The sequence below is a fragment of the Zingiber officinale genome, chromosome 1B, assembly GCF_018446385.1.
Source record: "Zingiber officinale cultivar Zhangliang chromosome 1B, Zo_v1.1, whole genome shotgun sequence".
Lineage (NCBI taxonomy): Eukaryota > Viridiplantae > Streptophyta > Magnoliopsida > Zingiberales > Zingiberaceae > Zingiber > Zingiber officinale.
In genome coordinates, this window is record NC_055986.1 from 10,895,677 (window position 1) to 10,919,513 (window position 23,837).

At 36.4% G+C, this 23,837-nt stretch overlaps 3 protein-coding genes across 4 annotated transcripts; 1 reads left to right on the top strand and 2 right to left on the bottom strand.

The window, feature by feature from the left end:
* Nucleotides 1-7,298: 7,298 nt before the first annotated feature.
* Nucleotides 7,299-9,045, bottom strand: LOC122040164. Its single transcript, XM_042599542.1, has 4 exons — nucleotides 8,634-9,045; nucleotides 7,928-8,080; nucleotides 7,738-7,854; nucleotides 7,299-7,647 (listed from the first exon to the last, which is right to left on the bottom strand). Exons 1-4 carry the CDS (start codon nucleotides 8,967-8,969, stop codon nucleotides 7,546-7,548), a joined length of 708 nt encoding a protein of 235 aa, XP_042455476.1. The 5' UTR covers nucleotides 8,970-9,045; the 3' UTR covers nucleotides 7,299-7,545.
* Nucleotides 9,046-12,234: 3,189 nt separating this feature from the next.
* LOC122050596 (pentatricopeptide repeat-containing protein At3g24000, mitochondrial-like) lies at nucleotides 12,235-14,453 on the bottom strand. Its single transcript, XM_042611493.1, has 2 exons — nucleotides 12,735-14,453; nucleotides 12,235-12,622 (listed from the first exon to the last, which is right to left on the bottom strand). The coding sequence occupies exon 1, from the start codon at nucleotides 14,435-14,437 to the stop codon at nucleotides 12,869-12,871; it is 1,569 nt and encodes a 522-aa protein (XP_042467427.1). The 5' UTR covers nucleotides 14,438-14,453; the 3' UTR covers nucleotides 12,235-12,622; nucleotides 12,735-12,868.
* A 4,142-nt stretch (nucleotides 14,454-18,595) lies between these two features.
* LOC122050613 lies at nucleotides 18,596-22,801 on the top strand. 2 transcript variants are annotated; one of them, XM_042611509.1, is made up of 3 exons: nucleotides 18,596-19,317; nucleotides 21,164-21,250; nucleotides 21,410-22,801. In XM_042611509.1, exons 1-3 carry the CDS (start codon nucleotides 18,967-18,969, stop codon nucleotides 22,493-22,495), a joined length of 1,524 nt encoding a protein of 507 aa, XP_042467443.1. In that variant the 5' UTR covers nucleotides 18,596-18,966; the 3' UTR covers nucleotides 22,496-22,801. The 2 variants fall into 2 exon arrangements, with proteins under 2 accessions (XP_042467443.1, XP_042467445.1); XM_042611511.1 differs by lacking the exon at nucleotides 18,596-19,317 and adding an exon at nucleotides 20,158-20,589.
* Nucleotides 22,802-23,837: the final 1,036 nt, after the last annotated feature.

The window sequence follows — 23,837 nt, forward strand, 5'->3', positions numbered from 1 at the left end:
AATACCTAAGCATCCTCATAACCTCTTAGAAGCTAAAGATTTCATATTATAGTACACTCTTGGATGCTCTTACTAGGAGAATCAATTCATGGTCGAAGAACACGCTTTCTTTTGTTGGAAAAGTCCAACTAATATCATCAGTTCTTCAGGGCATGGAATGCTACTAGATGTTCATAATGCCACTTTCATGTGGAGTTCTAGAGCATATTTATACTATCTGCAGATCCTTCATGTGGACTACCAGGAGTCCCCTCATTGTATAGTCAGAGTTGTGTCAGCTGAAAGAAGAAGGTGGTCTTGGCTTGAGGGACTTAAAGGCATGGAACCTCTCTCTGCTAGCTAAGGTTCTATAGTAGATACAAGACAATCAAGATATACTGTGGATACGATGGGTGCACAATGCGTACTTATAGCACATGGGGATATGGGCATGGCAGACCAAGCACACAGACTCCCGACTCATAAAGAAATTACTACACATCAGAGATTGCATTCTAACATTTACAAGTAGTCCAGAGGTTGTGAGCCAAACCCTTACGGTTTAGTTTAATCAGAGGAAAGGGGTGTCTAGAGGGCTTACGACCACTTCAGCGATACGAGGCCTAGAAAGCCATGGGTGAAGACAGTCTGGCAAAGGTGCCTTCAACAGAGTCATGCCTTTATCGTCTGGCTACTAGCACATGGATGTCTCCCTACACGAGCCCAATAGAAGTACCTGGTGGTGTATATAGTGCTATATATATATATAATATTGATCTTAAACTCAATTAATAAAATTCATAATACAATGCATAGCATGAGAGAAATTATGATTGAATCATAATTAGTGGGTATCTCCATATACGTATTGAAATATTCTTTAGTCGATGAGTTAATAAGATTGGACACCATCAATTCTGTACTACTAGCATATGTTATGCTTCTTGGTTTATCCAAGTAGTTGGTCTTCACTGATTGAAAATATTGGAATGTTGAGAGTAAATATCTATATGTTGGTTAAAGGTGACTACTTCGTATAGAACCATATGAAGTCTCATAGCAGGTCACACTGTTGGGTATCTCTATACGTGTTTTAAAAATTTATTTCATAAACAAGCAACGAAGGCATAATAATTTCCTAAATTATTACACGACATGCATTACACATATACAGGATACACATGCGTAGACATAGCAATAGAATAAAAATTTCTATAGCTATGTCTATGCATGTGTGTATTTTGTATATGTGTATTGTGTGTTGTAATAATTTAGAAAACCATTACGCTTACGCTACTTGTTTACGAAATAAATTTTTAAAATGCATATAGAGACACCTAACATGGTGCACATCCTTCAAGCAGGACGAGCAGACACTAGAACTAGACCACATATTTTTCAGATGTACTCCTATTTGCCAACTACAAGGGAGGATTCGAACATAGTTGCAAATGCAACCTGAGATGACCACTTACAGACATATGCTAAGGACATCCAGAGTCTAGTACCGTGAATAGCCACTCCATCATGACCACGGCACGCCACCTTGTCATGTTAATATTGGTGCATCATGTTTGGAGGGCGAGGAACAGCAATATGTTTGAGGGGCTTAGATTTGATGCAGATCAAGTCTTTAGTTAGGTACAAACCCACGTCTATAGATCGGTGAAGGTATATTCAGATCAGCTACTCAAGCATGGATGACACTCCGGGGGCATGTAGGTTTTGGTTACTACCCCATTTTACATTTGTTGTGTCATTTACACTTGTATGCATTTACTACACATACTACACATATAAGTTAGTTAGAAGGGTGTGCAATTTAGGCATTTTAGGTAGCATCATGAGTGTGAGTTGCATTTTAGTGACCCGAGTTGTATTTTGATAGTGTCACCTTGCATATAACAAGCATATATTTTGGAGTTGATATAAAGCAGCGTACAGATATATTTATGATAGACCCCTACATGATTTTGGGAGCCTACCTCCTGCATTTACATGTAGTCTTGTAGCATAGGAGCTCATCTCGGGCAATTTTGACACACCACCCAAGAGTCTGGAGGATTTACATCCACAATTACATATTGTATAGAACTGCGACCCTACTTGGGATAGACACAATGTTCACCCAAGTAATCGACCATGGTATAAAAAAAAATGTACTTGATCTGGCGCCTTCGGAGATATGTAATCATACAAAGCTTACTTGCCCTAGAGATCTGAGACACATGTAGTTGCATGGAGCCTTGGGGCAAGACCTTCAGCATCATCGAGATACGAGGATCATTACCTGAGCTGGAGGTTGAGAGACACAGTGCCACATGGAGCATGAGTGAGAGCTATGGAGCTACATGGAGCCTTGGAGGGTACATGCTCCCTGGTCTGAGGAGGGGGAGATGAGAGTATGTACACTTGGAATACATCTCGAGTAGGTGGGCGAGAGGAGTGATTTTGTGTGAGTGAGGGATGAACGGATTTACATGAGAGCACACTTATTGAGCATGAGAGCATGTACATCTTGATAAAGGGGTGAGGATATAGGTGAATAAATCTACCTTTAATGATCTATCTAGTCCGCAGCAAATAGCTCACAGTAAAGACTTTCCAAATCCATTTATAGCTCATGCTTTGCTAAAAAAACCTATGAGGGTGAATAGATCCATCAGAATGATCTATCTAGTCCATAGCAAATGACTCATAGTAAAAACATTGCAAATCTATTAATAGTTGAAAACTTGCTAAAAGTGTGTGGGGGCAGTGATGGTGATGACAAACCAAGTTGAGGATATGAGCACTCGCATTAGATGAGTCAATCCACTAGAGGATGATGGATAGTGATGCTAGCTTGATGGCACATGTGCTACACATGGGCAGATGTTTAGTGGCATATGATATGATGATGTGATATACGACATAGAGTCATGGTATGCTTCATGATGTCACCTTTGGATGGAGCTTGTTAGGTGCTAATGACACGGACTAGCCGCCTATGATGGATAACGAAGACTTAGAGATCGGTCGAAGCTTGCTCTCCCGTGGTTGTGCGAAAGGTAAGTTATCAACCAAGGTATAATTGATGAGAGATCTATTTGTATGTATAAGAGAGATGGTACACATGTGAGCACTTGTACACCATACCTCAGATCCCCTAACAGATCTAACACTTCATCAAACATGACATATGTAGGGATCTTTGATTTTTATATGTTGGTATATTTCTTTGATAATATATATTTACCTTTTATATAAAACTAAAGCATTATCATGAGGGACATCGACACTTGCCAAATCCACGAACTCAAACAGGTTTGTTGATCTGGTTAATCAGACACTAAGCAAGACCAGAGAAATATAAACAAGTCTGAAGGACAAGATATTTGGCTAGTAAGTTGAGGTAAGCTCCTAGAGTGGAGTGGTAAGGTCATATCCTAGTCGGGACAAATCTTAGGCGTTGATCAAATTGAAGAAACCAACGGAAGCTTCTAAGTTGAGATCAAGACAGCCCTAACTATCATATTCATGCATCTCTATTTTATATTGCCTAACTCTGTTTTGCGGGATCATTATCATTTGTATTCTTATTGTGCTAACTTAGTTTTACAGAAAGAAAGTTAGTTGACCGATTGGTTTAGTCGATTGATCCAAGTGGATAAGAACAGTAAAGGATCGCAATCTGGCAAAGAAGGCAACAAGATTCCATCGATGGATCAGTGAGATCAGTCGACCAATCTATTTTTAGTAAGCAATTACAAATTGATCAGATCACTTAAGAAAGGAAATCCAGAGGTTCCATCGACAAATAACATGGATTAGTCAACCGAATATCATAATTTATGGGATTAGATAGATTGAATCAGAGCAAACAAAGAAAGGCACAGAGTTTAGTAGACGAAAAGGATCAGTCAACAGAATGGGATTTCAGTCGATCAAATGATGCCTATAAAAGAAGGTCTCAAGGTCTGAGTCGATCAACAATTCATTCTGTGCTCATTCATATATTTGCTGCTACTGATCGTGCAAGTTACAACAACTACGATGTTGGGAGGCTTCCGACAACCGACACTTCATTTCCTATACTTGTTTTCAATATTATTTATTGTACTTGCATAGTTTGTTACTGTATATCTCATACTTGTATGACATTGCTTCTTCTCTGAAAGTTTTCAAAGAGAAGAAATATATTAGATTGCCCATCGAAAGTGATCAAGGATTGCAGATCTTAGAGTAGTAGTCGCTTGACTACGAACCAAGTAAAATTAACTTAGTATTTGTCTCACTTTTTATTCCACTGCAACTTTACTCTAATTTGGTTTTACGATGATGAAAAAGAAAAAGATTTTAAAACAATCAAGATTCACCCTCCCCTCTCGACTTCTATGATCCTACAAAGTGTTGTCAAGAAGACTGGATATTTGAAACCATCTGTATACTGATGTAGTAGGGAAGCATTTTCAAATTTATAGATATGATCCTCAGGGTCAGTAGTACCATTATATTCCCCTATATGCAATGCCCGAAATGTCTTAGTAACTCGTCCTGAAGGATGCTTCTTGAGAACGGAGGGTCTCGAGGGGCCTTTCTCCCACCAGATGTAGGAGCCTTTCCCTTCAAAGGATCCTGATGAGGGGTCTCTCCTGAAGATTTCCTCATGACCGATGTACCGAATGGCATGGGGAACACAATCTGGAGCATTCCTATAGGCCAGGGCAACCTCTAATGAGGCCTCGACGTAGCTTCGACCGACCGAGGCTATGGCTCAGTTTGGAAATGGGTTTCCAGCAGGAGTGGCTATTGGGGATGCCCTTGCAATATCACCTGCACCATCGCAGCTACCAGCTTGTCAAAATCTTTCCATTACCATGGTGGTAACGTAGGGTCTTCCGGTGTCATCCATCCTAACATCTTAGTTCATTTCTTAACCTAGTGTTTCCACAGACGTTGTCAATTTGATCCTACCAAAGAATGTCGATGAACTAACCATCGATGAATAGGTGTAAAAGCCACCTTAGTTGCCAATTACCTAGTGTTAACAAGGATTGGTAGGGAGGTCTGCCGGAACCTGGATAGAAGAAGATGAAAGAAAGATGGTTAGAATAACGGCCAGAGGGTTACTCAGTATAGACACTCTAATGTTCAAGTCAGTTGTCAGCGGAAGAGGAGGAAGAAGAATGAAAATGGAATGTTTAAGGTATAAGTACCTTGAGTTGGTTTTGATGTAATCAACCGAGTTAAGTTAGGCTCTGCGGTTTTGATCCCTTATTTCTAAGTATGTAGGGACTTAGGAACACAAGAAGTCGAGTGGAAGACGTAACTTGTAAGAATGACAGCACAGGAAGCCAGTCGATGAACTTGGTGCATCCGATGGATGAGGAGCTGTGGAAGAATACACCTGCGGATAAGAAGGACACATATTGCACTTCCGAGGAATAAGAAGTTAGGGAGGAAGACTGCTTGAGGAGAAAATCGGAGTTTGGTTTAGGTGAGCTCAACTCTGGAAGGCTGAAGAATCACCCAAGTAACCGAATAAGTCAACTAATGAGTTGACTTTGTCTAGGCGCCCAGACCAGGTCCAGACGTCAGGGATGTCTCAGCCAAGTTAGCGAAATGTTGCAGCGAAGATCAGCACTGGAATACACGTCAGCCAACTCCAGGCGCTCAGACCAAGTCCAGATGCCCAAGAAGCGAAGATCCATTGGAAAGAAGTCATTGCGGTGTGGATCGAGCCAACCATGTCCAGGCACCCAGACCGAGTCTAGGCGCCCTGGAGGTGTCACATCATCCAATGGCTAACTTCGATCAGTGGGCTATAAATAGAGCTTTGGTACTTGAAGTTCAAATACAACACACTCTGTACTCAAATTCTTTTCTGTTTTTAAGTCTACACTTTCAACGATTGTAAGATGCTACTCTACATTCATCAAAGGAGATCTTTTACTAGAGTTTTTCAACTACTTTGGATTAACAACCATCCCGATTATAATCAAGTAAACTCCTTGTCTCTTACTTTATTTTATGCATTTCTTTTATTTAAATTAACGTGTTTTGCCCTTGTAAAGTTCAAATGTCAAGAGAAAATGTTAACTTTTAATTGCAGTCTATTCATCCTCTCTAACCGGCATCACCGGACCTACATAAGGTTTTTGTATGTGTGTATTCACGTACCAGAGCTCATAGGAGTTGACTACCTTTTATAGAGTGATAGTTATTTCCTACGTTCTCCACGTGTTCCAAGATCCACATGTGTGTTATCTACTTCCTGAAATAAATGCGGCATTGTCTTCAGTTTAGTGTCATGTAGTCAGGGTGCCACCTCCTGAGTCAGGAGGTGGCTTGAAGATAGATGACCCAGATCAAGAACGTCATAAAATTGAGATGTCGTCGAGTCGAGGGGCAGCTCGAGGACGAACAACCCGAGGTTCGAAGCGCCATGGAGTTGATTGCTACTAGTAGTTGAGGTTGTACAAACTCAGGGAATGACTCGGCTCTTCCTTGACTCTGCCTACCATCTCAACATGACTATATATATATAAGTGGCCCATGCCCATCGCGCACGGGCGGATTTGCAGGATATCAAATTCGTGTGTCAAATATCTAAATAAACATGTTCATGAGCTCATGAGCCAAATATTGTTAAGCTTGATTTGATAATGTTTTAAAGCTTGATATTAGGCTCGAACTTAGCTCGTTAACTTAATCGAATGAACATGAATAAGCTGTTTTTCAAATTGAAACTCGAATAGCTTATGAGCAGCTTGATTCATTTATACCCTTACTTATGTATAGTTAGAGGTCAACTTTTAAAATATTTATCTAACATAAACTATCCAATAAGTAAACCAGAAAAGGTCATCTAATTCTATAATTAATCGGGTGAAACTTAACACCTAGATTATTAAAAAGAAAAAAAGAAATAGGTCATCTTTACCCATTGGGATGTTGAATATGAAGATTTTTATAGCTGGTGAAGATAGTGAGATGGTGATCAAATGACCTTTTTCTAATTGAACCTCTGGGTGTACATAAGTTAAGTTGTATTTTAGATTTATCTGATACATGAATTATAGAGAAAGACTTCTATACCTTCAGAATCTGTTGGGCGAAGCCCAACTTTACCCCGTAGGATGTTGAATATTAAGATTTTGACAATTGGTGAAGAAAGTGAGATGGTGGTCAAATGGCATTCGTGTGATCAATCGAACCTCTTCTCCCAATTAGCTATAAGTTAGTTCAATCATCTTAGTCTCTTTGGCCAGATCAATTGAACAACACAATTATATAATCATGTTAATCACAAATTTGGTTCGATCTACCTCTTTCGCTTTGTGGGGCTAATCAACTCCCTAATCAAGTTGATTTGTCCATTCAAATGGGATGACAAGGTTCATTTATTCGACCCGGTTACATATTGAACATGGTTGATCCAATCCCCTCAGTTGGACAACAAAAAATAACTTTTAGTGTCCAAATATCATTTTACATTCCATTCATTTTATTGGATGCCTCATGGTCGACATCCACAAAAGAGAGCAAAAGGACCCAAAGTTCTTTGATCATTCATGTGCTCGCTCATATCCAAGATTCAAGCGCCCAATTATACGCAAAGGAGTTAACGCCGCTGATGAGTTCAAGAATGTCCGAGTCAAGCATCTCTTCTTCCTTTACCGCCACCTACAACAACAATATAAACCACCCTTTCAAAAATTTTTTTTTTTGCTTCCCTCTGAGCAACCATAGAAATGATCACAAGGACACGCTTACTTTGTGAAAGTCATGGTTGCTTATGCTGCTCTTCGTTTCCTCTCCTCGCTCATCAAGCTTTGCGAATCGCCCTCGGACTCTCGGTCGCGTATCTGCTAATGTTTTCCTACAAGCATACTGATAGCCAAAGGATGAATCACTTGAACTTCAATTTATAAGTTTTATTCAGTTGCATGATCGACTGAATTACCTTGATCGTTTTGGTGAAGTTTCTCTTGTTCCTCTTCTCCATGTATCTGTGGATCTTCTCCTTCCTCTCTTCCGGCGACAGCCGGAGGCCTACTTTATCTTTGGAGGAGGAACAATCCTCCATTGCCACTGCGGCCGTGTCTCCACTGATCACCTTGATTAATTCACAAGGCAAATTAACGAACAGTTTAACTAATTTCAAAGTGCTAAAATGTGCACTAAGTTCTTTTATCCTAAAAACTGTCGATTGAGAATCACAAGCAAAATATAAGATATTTTAGAAAAATTCTCTTCCTCTTTCTCTTTTTCTTTTTCTTCCTCTATCTCATAATTGATTTAGTTGCAGATAACGACGGAAGTTGGGAGAATCTTACTATAGATTGGTCCTTGCATAATATCATACGACTCTCTGAACAGTTTTGTTTTTTTTCTGGATGGCTCATGAGGAATCACCTTTTTTTGTAGATTGTGATCATTCCACAAGATTGATTGACGCAACAATTGAATTATTATTATTATTTTTTTTTTTACTTGGCGACAATCTGAATATCCATTGTAAATTTTAATAATAAATTATACTTCCTTAATTACAGAGTATAGTTATTTCTTAATCTATCTAAAGAACAGTTCCAACTAGAAGACTCACTGTGAAAATTTAAAAATGAAATTCCAAAAATTAGGAATTTAATGTCAATTTAATTTATTACCTGCGACACCGCCTGCTCTAGTTCGCAGAACAGGAAGCCGTCGTCCTGCTTCGGATGATCCTTCGCCACATCAGCCGGACCCACAAATTCCCCGACGCCGCAGGCGGTCCCATCTCGGTAGCACAGCGCACCGAGCTGGAGCAGCTCGCTAGCGAATCTTGGCGGCGGCGCTTCCACTTCTATCGTCTCTGCCGCCAGCTGGCGGTTTGGTTGGCCAAAGGAGTACCCATCCGCGAAGCTGTAATCAGCTTCACAAGCGGCACCGCCAGCGGCGACCATGGTCGACGGCTGGCCAAAGTGTCGGTAGCCGGCGGGTGGATAGGGAGCCGGAAACATGGTCGAATCGGCTACAGAGGAAGGAGAAGCTGCTGAGGTCGCACAAGCTGCTGTTCCGGCTAGAAAGCAATCACCTTTATAGAGAGAAGGACGTCGTAGACTAATAGCACTTTTAGCGCTGTTGGATCTTTACAAATGGTGAAATCTGCCATCCTGTGACATAAAGAATGGTAATCCCAGTTAGACTATCTCTGGAGATCGATCTTATTAAAAAATTTTATCGATTATCAGAATAAATCAAGAAGAGTACACGACGGCTAATTTAGAAATTTAACATCCTTTGATTATATCCCTCATTTAGAGAAAAAATTTCTATAAATACATGAATTCGAACCACGGATGTTTAGATGATAATCTGGATATTCTACCATGACACCATTATTCCTAGAACCATCCTAACATAAGAATGTCTTTATTGAAGGGAGTAAAATCAGAAAATTAAAGCTACTCATCTTATCTTATGATAGGATAATTTTTCGATCTTTCTCATAATTTAACCATGGTTTAATTCTATAAACTAATAACCAACTCAACCAGTAACTGAACAAAGTAAACCGTAAATGGAAGAAAGAAAGCTTTGGCGTTGACTTCATTGTCAACTATAGGTTTGACTCTAAAAGCTTGGGGCCAGACCCTGTTTAAAAAATTTTAACGTTTCTAGTGAAATTGAGTAAGATTCAGTAGTAAGAAAAACGATTCTCTGTGGTATTCACTTCAGTGTATGGACAAAACAAGCCTAGTTCTGATCACATGACGGTTATTCTAATTCTGTTGACAAAACGCAATATCCGAATGTAACTTACTTCAATTGGCAAACAAGGTGTTAGATTGACGTCAAAAACACAGAAGAATATAGGGAATCCACTAAAAGTGTTTGGTCGGGTCAAACAGTATATCAAGAGGATTGATTGCGATGATAATTTAAAATATATAAATAAAAAGGAAGATAATTTGTGCAGAATGCAAATTATAAAGATAATGCTGAAAAAAGGTTAGCTATCGTTTTGGCATCTCTGACTGCAATGTTATTCTGACAATTACGTTTCACTTCAGCAGACGTGCGATTCTGGATAAAATAATAATGCATGCATGGTTATCCCATGGCATAAATCTTTGGGACTCTAAGCCCCAGAGGATCTTGAGAACATGTATGCCACTAGTCGAAGTACTGTATATGATACATAGTTGAGAAGTGGCAGGGAATGATTAGACTCGTAAATCTTTGCACATCTCAAAACTTTCTGAAACAACTAGTTTGAGTGACAATCTTTTGTAGCTGAATATTTTCTTCAGTAGGCAACAGTGCTAATATGGGATGCTTTGTGGAAGAACATAAAAAGTAATAGCAAATCTTTAAAAAGAAAACATAGTTGCATAATTATCTTTGATATATCCTGAAGAGATATCATCAAGTATTTCGATTGAAACATCTCAAAATCGTCGGTCAATTCCTGAACGGATAGTTTGAGATAACGAATTCTTGTTGTCATATTTTCCTCCAGTGGAGAATAGTTCTAATATGGGATGCTTTGTGGAAGAAGATAAAAAATTGCAGCAAATTCTTAATAAGAAAACATAATTACATATCTAGAGTTGCTCTTGTAATTTGCATAACCACTATCAGTAGATTTAGTTGAATATGATTTTACTTTTACCCTTTATCATGGCATTTGCGTAGATTGAATAACACAACAAAATTTTCATATGCACTTTCCAGCTTTCCTGGTGGCTGCTATCATAATAATCCAGTAGAATGTGAACTACAAGATGGTTGTTTTCCAGTTAAACCAATACGAGCACATATATGTTCATTTGAAGACTAACAAACCTAGTTGATAAAGTAAGGAACACTTCTAGGAAAATATAACATCAGGCCAAAATGCGAGTATATTGGATGTAGCGGCAGACAAACTTGCTAGACAGAATTTGGTGAGGGAGTTAACACTACTTCATTGCAGGGGAAAAAAAAAAGATTTGAGGTTAGCAACTTATTACGAAGAATAGCAGTGTGGTATGATATATGTGACAAAAGAATTGTGCAGTATAGAAGTCTCATACAAAGGTAGGCACTAGCAAGAGCATTTCTTTTTGGAAAAATTCTTGCTGCAATTTGCAATCTTAGCAGTTGCCAGATCCACTGAATCAAAATGCAATTGCTCTACATGTAATAGGTCAGAAATCAAGTGTGTAGCATTTACAGTTTCGATATGGTTTGACCGTAAGGAGATGTCTCCCAATTGAAAGCTGTGTTAAAATTGATGTAGGAGAAATGAATGCACAGAAGAACTAAATATCAACAGGCAAATAACATTTGAGGCTGCAAGTTTCCACTAATGAAGAGTTTTCTATCCTACTAGTAATACAACAGGATAAGTAGCCAATGAAAGGTTGGCTAGTACTAATAATACAACAAGATAAGCTACCAGGGAAATATAAGCTACTTCGAACATGTAACAACTACTCTAAGACTGCTCATTTTGCACCCTTTGAAAAGAATGCTTATGGGCTTGGCATCATCTTAAAGAGAGCACATATTAATAAGAGAAAGAAATTTACAAAAACACAAGAAATCAGGAACATGATAGAGATATTGGAATAGACAACATGAATAAGATAGAGCACTTGAATTCTGAATGATCCAAGAAAATGACAAACTAGTATATCTAGCAGCATGAATTTTTTGAAGTAAAGAGAGTGAATCAGGATGGTGTACCATTACATTCAGTGTACCACTGTCCAAACCAGAAGAAGCATCAGCACTAGCCTTGAGAGACCAATCTCTACTTCCTTTGTCTGTAGACAATTCAAAAGGGCATTAAATTTCAAAATGTCAGTGGATATGGACTTTTATTTATGATGATGTGATGCTAACTTAACACTTGTTTCATTCAGAAGTTCAAATTCACATTTATGCTTGCAAGAGCAACATAAATCCTAAAATTATAGTGCATATTAGCATCCCATGCCACAATGTACCTGTCAAAACCTTACCTATTTAAATGTCTGTAAAATTCCTAGGAGATCCTGACTTCAACATGTACCTTACTCGGTCCAATCTAACTCCTCAAACCATCATGTTTTCTCCACCATCCTTGTATCTATCTATATTCATTCTTGTCATCCTTTTCCTCTAGCAGGTCATATGCTCAATGTGCAGCACAAAAATCAAACAAACAAAATTCACACAGAGGTCACAGCAATTGATGTCGCATAAAGGATAAATATCTGATACAGAGAAACTAGATCTCACACAAAGAATCAGAAGTAACGAAGAACAGATTTTTTTTATTGAATTAAAGAATCTTCTTACATGAGGGATATAACCCCTTTTATACCAGGCTAAGATTTACCTGGTTTACAATTGTGTTTTTTTGACAAATTCTAAAACTTAAACCCATAAATAATTCAAACACCATTAACAACTGTCTAAACTTGAAGTCATAAAATAATTTAAACCCTAATTTTATTCCTAATTAGTAAACAGAATCAATCAATGATCTCTAGGATCAATTTCCAGGAGCTGCTGCTATCCATGAGCAGCATCTGCCAGATTACTGCATCTCAAGTTCATGGAGAACTGGAAAGGAAAGGTCCCATATCCACATGAACCCCTACATATCTCCAGCACACAGAATGTATCGAGTCTCAAAGCTCTGGTAGAAACAACATCACAAATCCATCCAATTAATTAATTGTCAGTCATCTTCAAGACCAGCCACACTTGCTCCAGAATAAATTAAACAACAGGAAGCATCAACATCAAACCTTGAGGTAGTCATCATGTTACAAATCTATTTGCAAACAGAGAGAACTGCAACTTTGAGGAGCCTAGCAGACATATCTGATGTTGGTGATGAAGAATGCTGGTATCACTTTCCAGTGTGACAGCTGAAGTCAATTCACCAGTAATCCTTGCAAGTGCAACATCCATCCTGAAAAGTATGGTACCTATTAGCATCTCTCACCACAATCTCCCTCTCAATCACCCTACTTACGTACTTGAAATATTCATGGCAATCACTACATATCCTCAAATTCTTCACTACTCTCAGTGGTTTCCCCTTGGGAGCTGATCCACTTGCCAATCCAAATGCCACTGCTAGTCTCTCACTGTGGTACCAAAGTCTCTCATCCATCTCATTATAACCCAGTTTGCCTACCTCCTCCATCAACTCCGTGATCTTGGCATAAATATCTGCCATCCTTTCATGCTTCCTATCCCCTGCAATAAACGCATGCACCTCTCCCCTCACTTCAATCCAACTCCGTCCACCTTCCTTCTTCACTCCATGGTCCCTCATATTTTTCCACATTTCAGCAGTCTCGTCCATTTTGCCCACCGATGAATATAGATTAGCTAGCATGACATAGGCTGAGTCATCTTTGGGATCAAGCTCTAGGAGACGCTGGCCAACAGCTGCAGCCACATCAGTTGCACCATGGACCACAGCACCAGATAGCAGAGTTCGCCAGAATGCTGCATCAGGCTCACAAGGCATTGTTAAAGCAAGCTGTTCAGCATCCACTAGACGGCCCACACGGGACAGCGCACCAAGTAAGCATGTGTAGTGTTCAATTCCTGGCACTACCCCAAAGCGAGTGTTCATGCAATCAATCCATCTCTTGGCCTCATCTGGTAACCCAGCATTGCTACATGCAGTCAGAACCCCAAGAAAGGAGTATTCATCAGGTTGGAAGTCTCGTCTCAGAATCTCATTGAACAATTCCACTGACCTCTCAGTGTTCCCTTGTTGCGCATATACGCTTAGCATTGCATTCCACATAACGAGATTAGCATCCGTGAGCATTCCATCAAACACCCTCCGAGCATCACCAGTGATACCGGATTTCCCATAAGCATCAATCAGGGCAGTGCCGACCACCGCATTAGTGTCCAGCCCAGCGACAACAGCATGTGCGTGAATGATCCTAGATTGCTCTAGCGCTGCTAAGTGAGCAGCCGCACGGAAAGCACCAGATAAGCTATACGTGGTCGTTGACACATCGACATCAGACCTCATTGCGGCGAAGGCTCTGAGAGAACTAGTGGCGCATTGGTTCTGGGCGAGGCCAACAATCAACGCACCGTAACAGACATCGTCTCGGTTAGAAATTTCTTCGAACACATTATGGGCGTCACGAGGGAGCCGCGCTTTTGAGTAAAAGTGGACGAGGGCGGAGCCGGCAAAGGGAAGGCGAGAGAGGGAGAGCTTGATGGCGAGCGCGTGGATCTGGAGGCCGGAGAAGAGGCTGGAAGGCAGACAGGAAGAGACAGATTTGAGAAGGGCGGAGAGGTTGGCCTGGGATGGAGGCTTAGGGCGGCGTAGCATGGAGATGAAGAGGCGGAATGCAGCAGCATGATCGTCAGAGCGCGCGGAGATGAGAGCGGTCCAGGAGGCGGCGGCGGAGGTGAAGGAGAGGCAAGGCACGGAAAAAGGGATGGAGTAGTCGGCGACGAGGCGGCCCATATTTTCCAAGATTCTCTAGATTTTTACTACTTATAGCAAAATCCTAACACGATCAACGGTAATTTCGGTTTTACGCAAGTTAAATTTCTTTCCGGAGACTTGAAGCTTTAAGATACGACTTTTTAGCCGACCATATTTTTTTAAAAAAATAAATATTTAAATCACATATTCTAATTTTAAAATTAATAATGTATTCAATTTCATTTTTATTTTTTACATCTGTCATATTTGTTACGGTAAAGTGGAGAAAAATCTCCAATCTCACTCTTAATTTTGTATGCAGTCTCTCTATCCAAAAAACTTTGTTTCCACTCCCTACATGCAAAGTTTTCTTTGCTTCAACTCCCCTCATGTAAATATCATGTCCTAATTCTTCTTAAAGTCAGCATTTTATACTAGAATCGAGTATATTTTCTATCAAAATTATCTCTCATATTTTTTAGGTATAAAAAATCTAAAAACGAGTATAATTCTTGATAAATTCAGTATTTTATATTAGAATCAAGTATATTTTCTATTAATTTGAGCATGATTTTTTCCTGCTTAATATAATTTCTCCTAAATTCAATACCATTTAAACAAAATTTAGTATATTTTCATCCAATTGAGTACCATTTAAAGAAAATCATGTATATTTTCTATCAAAATTAACTCTCATATTTTTTTAGGTACAAATAGTCTAAAAACAGGTATAATTCCTATTAAATTCAACACTTTAAACTAGAATCAAGTATATTTTCTATTAAATTGAGCACAACTTTTTTCTTAATATAATTCCTCCTAAATTCAGTACTATTTATCATTTAAAGAAAATCTAGTATATTTTTTATCCAATTGAGTATTATTTAAAGAAAATCTAATATATTTTCCATCCAATTAAGATGAAAAAAGAATCTAACTCAATTTGATAAAAAAAATATACTAGATTCTAAATTTAATGTATTGAATTTAAGATGAATTATACTGATTTTTGAACTTTTTATACCTAAAAATATCATGGGTAATTAGGTAAATATATTTGACTAGGGAGTGAAAACAAAGAATTTGGGAAGTAGGGACTGCATGCAAAGTTATGTTTGCCAATGGGGACTGCATGCAAATTTTCCCTTTGTTACCCATGGACTACCATAGCAGTCGAATTGATTATTTTTCTAAAAAAATAATTAATTTATATTTCAAAAAATACTATTCTCAATATAATAAATAAAATTGATATTTGAGAGTATATATATATATAGAGAGAGGAGAGCTAGACGAACACATAGGATCTAGTTTCATATCATTCTGAGCTAAGTACATCAGCCAATTTTGATCTACCATATTATGAGCGATGATTTTTTTAAAACGAATGTATCCGAAAAATTAATTCATATTATAAAATTATTGTTCTCAATATATTAGATCAAATTGATTTTTGCATACATGAATACAATTAGAAGAATTAGACCAATTCATAGGACATAATTTCACATCATTTTGAGCTCTCTAGGTCGATCAATCAATTTTAATTGAAACTCTTTATATTCATTCGATCAGAATTAGTTGATAGATTTAGAGGGCTCGGAATGACTTGAAATTAGGTCTTATGAGCTCGTGTAATTTTTATGATTATATTTATTCCTTCAAATATCAATTTAACCTAATATATTAAGAATTATGATCTTTTTTAACTCAAATTAGATTTTTCCAACACATTCATATTAAAAAAATCATTTGCTCTTAGAGCAATTTGATATGTGAGAGTATGAATAATAAAAAGAACTAGATAAACATATAAGAACTGATTTCATTTCATTCCGAATTTTTTAGATCTATTAACTGATTTCTAAATGAAATGAAATAAGTTTATATGTGTTCGTCTAGTTCTTTTAATTATATTTACACCCTTAAGTATCAATTTACCCACCATATTGAGAGCAATAATTTTTTAATATGAATAGGTAATTTATTCGACTTTTATAATTGTAGTAACATGGACAAAAATGAAATTAGATATATGATTTAGTGATTTTAAAACTATGGTACGCCATTTAGGTATTTCAGAAACTTTCCTAAGTAAAATAGTTTTTAAAATAGTCAAAATCTTGTCTAAAATTTTGGGTATTTTAAAATGCTCTAACATTTTCTTAATACCAAAATATCCTTTAAAAAAATTATCACCAAAACACTCGTATTCATTAACCAATATGTAACTTAGATAAGAATGTAAAACTTAAAATATGTATTCAAAGTTTTTGATAAAGATATTTTATTAGTTATGAAATAATAAAATCATATTTTAAATTATTATGCAATCCGCATTCATCAATGCCTTTACAATTAATGAAAAAGTAAGATGACAATTTTAATTTATATAATGCAATCTAGTTCTCTAAATTATATTCATACCTTTAAATATCAATTTCATTATATTAAAAATAATATTTTTTTAACATGAATAAATAATTTATTCGGACTGCTATAATTTATAGAAGTCGACTAGAATAGTAACATGGACAAAAATGAAATTGGATATATGATTTAATAATTTTAAAATTATGATACATAATTTAAGTATTTAAAGTAAAATGCTATTTAAAATAGTCCAAATCTTGCCTAAAATTTTGGATATTTTTAAATGCTCTAACATTTTCTTAATACCAAAATATCCTTTAAAAAAATTTATCACCAAAACACTCGTATTCATTAACCAATAAATAACTTAGATAAGAATGTAAAACTTAAAATATGTATTAAAAGCTTTCGATAAAGATATTTTGTTAATTATGAAATGTTAAAATCATATTTTAAATTTTAAAATTTAAATTGTTATGCCATCTGCATTCATCAATGCCCTTGCAATTAATGAAACAATAAGATGACAATTTTAATTTATATAATGTAACTATTTTAGTTCTTTTAATTATATTCATATTTTTAAATATCAATTTATCTTTATATTGAAAGTAATAATTTTTTAACATAAATAGATAATTTATTTTATTGTTATAATTGTAGCAGTTGACTAGAATAATACTAACATGGATAAAAATAGAATTAGATATATGATTTAGTGATTTTAAAACTATGATACGTAATTTAATTTAAGTATTTCATAAACTTAGTAAAGTAAAATGCTATTTAAAATAGTCAAAATATTGCCTAAAATTTTGGGTATTTTTAAATGCTCTAACATTTTCTTAATACCAAAATATCCTTTAAAAAAAAAGTATCACCAAAACACTCGTATTGATTAACCAATAAGTAACTTAGTTAACAATGAAAAAGTTAAAATATGTATTAAAAGCTTTCTATAAAGATATTTTTTTAGTTATGAAATGTAAAAATTTAAAATATTATACAATTCGCATTCATTTATGCCCTTACAATTAATGAAACAATAAGATGACAATTTTAATTTATACAACGCCACATTTTTATCACGCTTTTAGTTTTATTCATAAAGTACTAATGTTGTTTAATTGAGGGTAAAATGGCATGAATGTGAAAATTTCTAAAACATCAGGGCATTCTAGAAAATTAAATCAAAATTGTGTTTAAAAAATTCATTAAACACTAGAAAAATTTACTCAAAATTTAAGAGTAAAATATATATTTAAAAAAATTATTTTTCTCATTTATAGCATAAATGGAAAGGAGAAAATTGTTTTTTTTTACTTTTTAATTTTAACATGATAACTAATAATAAATAACAAGTGGATAGCCTTTAAATGGAAATGGGATAAACATACTATATCTATGATTATCTTATCCATTTATATTATTATTAAACAGTTTGTATAATTTAAGACTAAATAAAATGATGATTGATATTTAATTAAATACTGATATATAATATTGTGACGTATATTATTAAATATTTGATAATAAAATGGGATGGTTCTAGAAGCACAAGACTCAGGAATGGGTCAACGCCATTGATATTTGGGGGAAAATGGAGAATCAGCATGGTATTTGTATATCATTTTACGTAATTAATTATTAATAATTTTCAACTTTTGTGGCAGGACTACGACCGGCGGTTGCAACCAGATTTTATTATTATTATTATTATTATTATTATTATTATTATTTCGAATTTAATTCGATGGCTAATTAAATTCCGAGATCGAATCGGTCTGGAGTTGGAAATAAATCCGGATCCGATGGAGCCGCAGGATATATGTTGTGGTTCCAACTCGGAAACCCTTCCCCTGCCTCTCTAGTCTCTACGGTTTTGCTCCGATGGAAATCCCGGCAAGATAATGCGAGGGGAAAAGGCCGCCTCTCTCGTCGACTGCTGCTTTGTTTGATCTCGGGTGATTGCTGATTTCAATCGGTAAAGCGCTGTTTTTCTTTGCCTGATCTGTGTTTGCTGTAGTGTCGGGTGAATTTTTGATTGTGCGAGAATGGGACTTTTTGATAATCGCGGCCCGGGGAATTTGTAAGTTTCTTGGATGCGAGATGTGGAAAAACCTGCTTTTTGTGCGGAATCGAGTTGCTCTTGGAAAACCCTTTCTTAGTCAACTGGAGTCGTCGAGGCCAAGGGAATGGAGCGCTTCGTCGTCGATATAAGCTCCGATGAGGAGGAGGATTATGGTCGGGGGAGGACCGATCGCCGCTCTTTCGACTGGGTAGACGAGCTGCTTGATCGCGCGGTGGGGCGGCGGGTGGATGAATCTGACGATGTTGTCGTAGTGGACGAGTTCTCGCTCCCTGCTGTAAAGAAACGACGGCTGAACCCAGAGCCTTTGGGTCTGAGTAAGCGGGACGATGAGGATGATGATGAGTGCTTGGTGCTGGAAGCAGACCCGGACAAGCCTGCCGTAGCTGCTGAAGATAAGAATTTAGGTGGAGATGAAGAAGATGATGATCTGCTTGTCCTAGCGGAGAAGGGGCAGGTAAGGATCACTCCGGTTTCTTTTCCTTTTCCCTATTTTTCCTTACGATGCGTTTAAATCTGTTCAAATATTGGCTTCATGCTCGTTATGCTTGCATGACTCCTAGCATAGATCAGTAGTAGCATCATTCTTGAAAGCTTCCTCATTGAACATTCTAAAGCATTCTGTTTCTGTTCATTGAAGTTTTAAACCTTTGATACTGTTGAACATGAGAAATATATATTTCTTTAAAAATTGATAATCTTGCATGTCATTTTGTCAATATCTCATAGCCAGGAGATTAAACAATGCTAATCCAATATGAAGTTGCCAGGTTTACTACACCAGCAGTATTCACGTTAGAAACTTGCTTCCTAGTGCTTATTTCTTGAACTTGGTGTAACTCGATGCCTAAGCTTTACTCTCTTGGAAATAATTTTCCTCGGTGATTAAATAGAATATGTTTTAAGTCAGGAACATGGTGCAGTGTATATGTTATGGAGTTTTTGTAAGGCTAGGTGCTTACCTAAAGCAACTCTAGGTTCCTTCATCATCCAAGCTTCTCAAATTGCAAGTGGATTTAAGAGGATGTCCTGAAGTGAGCCAATCATATTCCAAGTGTGACTTAAAATCCAGAATTCTTGGATTAGTCTGAATTGTGCAAGTTAATAAATGGACTTCAACTTGTAATAGGAAGTGTAGGAACACTTAAGAAAAGAGTTGAACTATTAGATATGGTGATTGCAAGAAGGATTCAGAGAGATCTGCACAAATTAATCTTAGTTCTTAGTAAACAAGTTGAGAAACAAAATAATTAGATGGAATAGTACCTGTTTTTTTTTTAAAAAAATTAAGACAATAATTTGTATTAAACAATTAATTTAGTTGGCATTTCATTTTCATAGTTGTTAAAGTTTTTGTGTTAGTTACTACTTATGCTGCTATGAAGTTTTCGGAAACCATGGTCTTGCTCTTGTGAAGGATAGTGTGTACAGTCATACAATCTCATATATTAAAGCATAAAGAAATGACGTTTATGCATTGGGCAATCTGTTTGTTATCTGCAATGGATATACATTGCCCAATATGAAATGATAATAATGTAAAGATTTATTTTTGTTTTACATTCTTGATTAAAGTTTTTCATGCAAAACATATTTTGTACTTTTAGATGGACGCTCTTGTTCATTATCTTGGTTGATTCCAAGTGCAGTCTCCTTGGCACGGTCTAGTGGCTAGCGCATGAGGTGCTACCAACTTAAGGTCTGGAGTTCAAATCTCGGCATAGTCGAGGTAAATATCTCCTTAATGCGCTAGTCACTATTCCAAGGGTTAGTAGCCACCTGTGATTTACCTTCTCCGTGTTGACCTGGGACGGATTGGCGAGGGCGTTGGGGCGAGCGTAGTTGCCTTCTGCCAACTTGGTTGATTCTAAGTGCAAGAACCTTTGCAGTTTTAATTGCATATCCTGTTCCTCACTGTTAATTGAATGTCATAAATATGATGTTTGGCCACTTGTTCATTTTGGCATCTATAGATAAGCTTACATGAAGCTGACAGTGAAAGATTCTTGTGACTAATTTGTTTTATTAGTATTTTTTCCTGAGTCATGATGAACGACTAAATTACTTGTCTTCAATCATTCAATCTAGCAGTGCAGGTGACATTTTGCATACTTAAACAGACTTTGGATTATCCAAAATCGACATTCTTTTTTGCAGCTAATATTTCAAATACATTGTTGCTTCTCCTTGCCCTAGAGCTGCATATCTTTTTGTTGGTGAAAAAAGCTGCATATCTTATGAAGCATGGAGTAGGGATTTCATTTTTTTTGTTTTTAAAAAAAACTCATATCTATCATTTATAGGTGGCTTGCCGTGATTACCCACACTCACGAGATCAGTGTGCTACATACCCTTTTGCCTCATCATCACACAGAGAGTATTGTCACTTGGTGAGTCTTACCTTTATGCTCAAATTTGATATTTATTTTCCTAAAACATTAAAATCTCAGGTCAATATGTCAAAGATACCTAACACACTAGAAAATTTAAGATTTTTCTCTTGTACTTTCGTATGCATCAATGGGCTGATATTTTGTTACCTAATGCAGTGCCATTGTTATGTCTGTGATTCTCCAGCCCCTTGCAGTTATTGGGGCAATGGTAATTTTGACAGAGATCATTGCCATGCTAGTGATAAAGAAGAAAGATGGAAATCTTGGAGGAAGTACTTCAAACAGAAGAACACAACCACTGCACATCCACTGAACTCAACAAATGATTCATTTAATATCCCAACGTACAGAAATGCAGTACCACTAAGTCATTCCAATATGGTTCCTTTAAGATCAAGTTCACTCCAGAAATGCTCAACCATCTCAAACTCAGATCTAACCGACATTGTAAACCAATGTCAACCTTATATTGCATCTTCTCGTAACCTGCAACTCGGCCAACAGCTAACGAGGCCCTCACTTAATCCTAGGCTGCAACATGTGCAGAATGAGGTCCATCTTCCTGCATTAAATTCTCAACGTATGCATTCTCATGCGAGATCAAGAAGCTTAGGGTCTATGCAATCTGGATCTGCTGTCATTGCTAGCCATTCCCAGAACAATATTTCCCATCATAATCGAGCTCAAAGAGCTGTGCAACAGAAGTCTACTTATACAACAGTGTCACCTCAGATTCCTTATTGCAATCAAGGGCAATTGAGATCTGAGGATGTCTTGGTAGTATCGCCTGTTATACCAGATCAGATGCAAACAACTTTATATTCTGAGAGTACAGTAGCCCAAGTTGAAAGTTCTACAGTACCTTTGATAACAGCAACAGATATTATGGAGAAGAGTTGGGAAGATCTGCTGGCTAGTTTGCAATCTGAACTCGAAGATCCTACCCTTTCTGACTTTGGCTTCAACAATAACCATCAGTCTCTATTAGTTCCTTCTCCACCACTGCATTGTGATAATTTACTTTATGGAACTGATGCAACTATAGCTACTAGCTCTGCTCCTGTCATTAATCGTAGTCCCATCAGATATGAGCCGAGTTTGTCAAATGACAGAATGGATCAAATTCTAGGGCATGATCAGGGTAAAGATCCTGATTTAAAATCAGCGCAGACACCCAATGTATCTCAGGTGACTAGCTTTGATAGTTTGATAGCTTCCATGGAGAATGAAATATGGTCGTAGTTATTGTAGATTAACAAGCTTGTCGGAATAGACGGTCAGTAGTTCTCACAAACATTGAATGTTTGATTAGGTCTTATCTCGATGCCTTTTTGAGAATTGCAAGTTGTGCTACATCCAGATCATGTCCTGTCTTACGATTAGATAAGCATATAGCTTGCATAGATCAAGGAGGGTGGTTTTGCGTTGCTTTCAGGTAGCGTGGAAATCTCAACTGATAGATTTTCCACTTGCGGGCATCTATTATCAAATGTCTATTGCTTAATACAATCAGCAACACTATTCGTATAAATCTTGATGTGAAAGATAGAATTTGTGCATAATCTGTTGGAATGTCTTGCTGCTAAGACACTATTCATAAGGACGGTTAAACAGTAAGTAAACAATATAGACGTCAAATAGTTGAGATTTACTACTTATTATCATTACAGTAATTAAAATTGTCCATATGAATGAAATTCTCTAGAAGACTATTAAATCTAATTTGTCGACAAAGTTTTTTCATTCAATGTTTGTATTATTAAAGTTCCTTAATGCTTAAGAAGACGGCCATGTGCATTCAACTTCTTTATGCCACGTTTGATCGATGACATTGAACAAAGATATAGGAAATTTTCATTTTCCTTCTTACTTATTTTCGTATATAGCTGGCAGTAAGAAATTGACTGCTACAATTCAATAACAATACTATTTTCCTTTGTAAGATTTTGACTAATTTAGAATGCATTCTAACTTGCATTATCATCATCAGTTGGGTACTCATTTGTCCATATATTTTTAACACATTTATATGTAAAGTAAATATTCGATTAATTCGATCCATAAATTAATTGAATTAATCAAAAATCGTTTTAGTATTGACTAATCGAATTAAATTAAAATATTATTAAAATCAAATTAACTGAATTGATTATTTCAAATTAACTAAATTTATTTAAAATAATAATAAAAAATTATATAAAATTAATATCAAAATAATCCAATTAACCGAATTCTCACCTTGCCGTCTTTACCTTCTCTTGGGACACGTTAAATGTCATCTAAAGAATATTTTTCTTTTTTTTAAAAAAAAAATTAACCATGCTTTTCATGATACAACCTTCTAAATTGTATTGTTATCCGTAACATTCTCGTCCCAAAAATATCATCTCATTTTCTCAACTTCCTTTGTTTTTTTTTTCACATAATCTAAAATCTCATGCACAACTCCATGTTCTTGTAAATTCAAACAATTAATAATCTTAAATTCTATATTTCACTCATGTTCTTTCAAATTTAAACATGGCATTAATATTTTCTGTATCATTTTTTTATATTTTACATATGATTTTAAGCATGTTGAATT

Bases quoted from the DNA above. Each gene is read 5' to 3' on its own strand.
- LOC122040164 (XM_042599542.1), bottom strand. From the start codon at position 8,969: ATGTTTCCGGCTCCCTATCCACCCGCCGGCTACCGACACTTTGGCCAG. The intron at 7,855-7,927 runs GTAATTCAGTCG...TTTGGCTATCAG, and splicing joins ACTTCACCAAAACGATCAAG to TATGCTTGTAGGAAAACATT. The intron at 7,648-7,737 runs GTAAGCGTGTCC...TTGTTGTTGTAG, and splicing joins GCAACCATGACTTTCACAAA to GTGGCGGTAAAGGAAGAAGA.
- LOC122050596 (XM_042611493.1), bottom strand. From the start codon at position 14,437: ATGGGCCGCCTCGTCGCCGACTACTCCATCCCTTTTTCCGTGCCTTGC.
- LOC122050613 (XM_042611509.1), top strand. From the start codon at position 18,967: ATGGAGCGCTTCGTCGTCGATATAAGCTCCGATGAGGAGGAGGATTAT. The intron at 19,318-21,163 runs GTAAGGATCACT...TATCATTTATAG, and splicing joins TCCTAGCGGAGAAGGGGCAG to GTGGCTTGCCGTGATTACCC. The intron at 21,251-21,409 runs GTGAGTCTTACC...TACCTAATGCAG, and splicing joins ACAGAGAGTATTGTCACTTG to TGCCATTGTTATGTCTGTGA.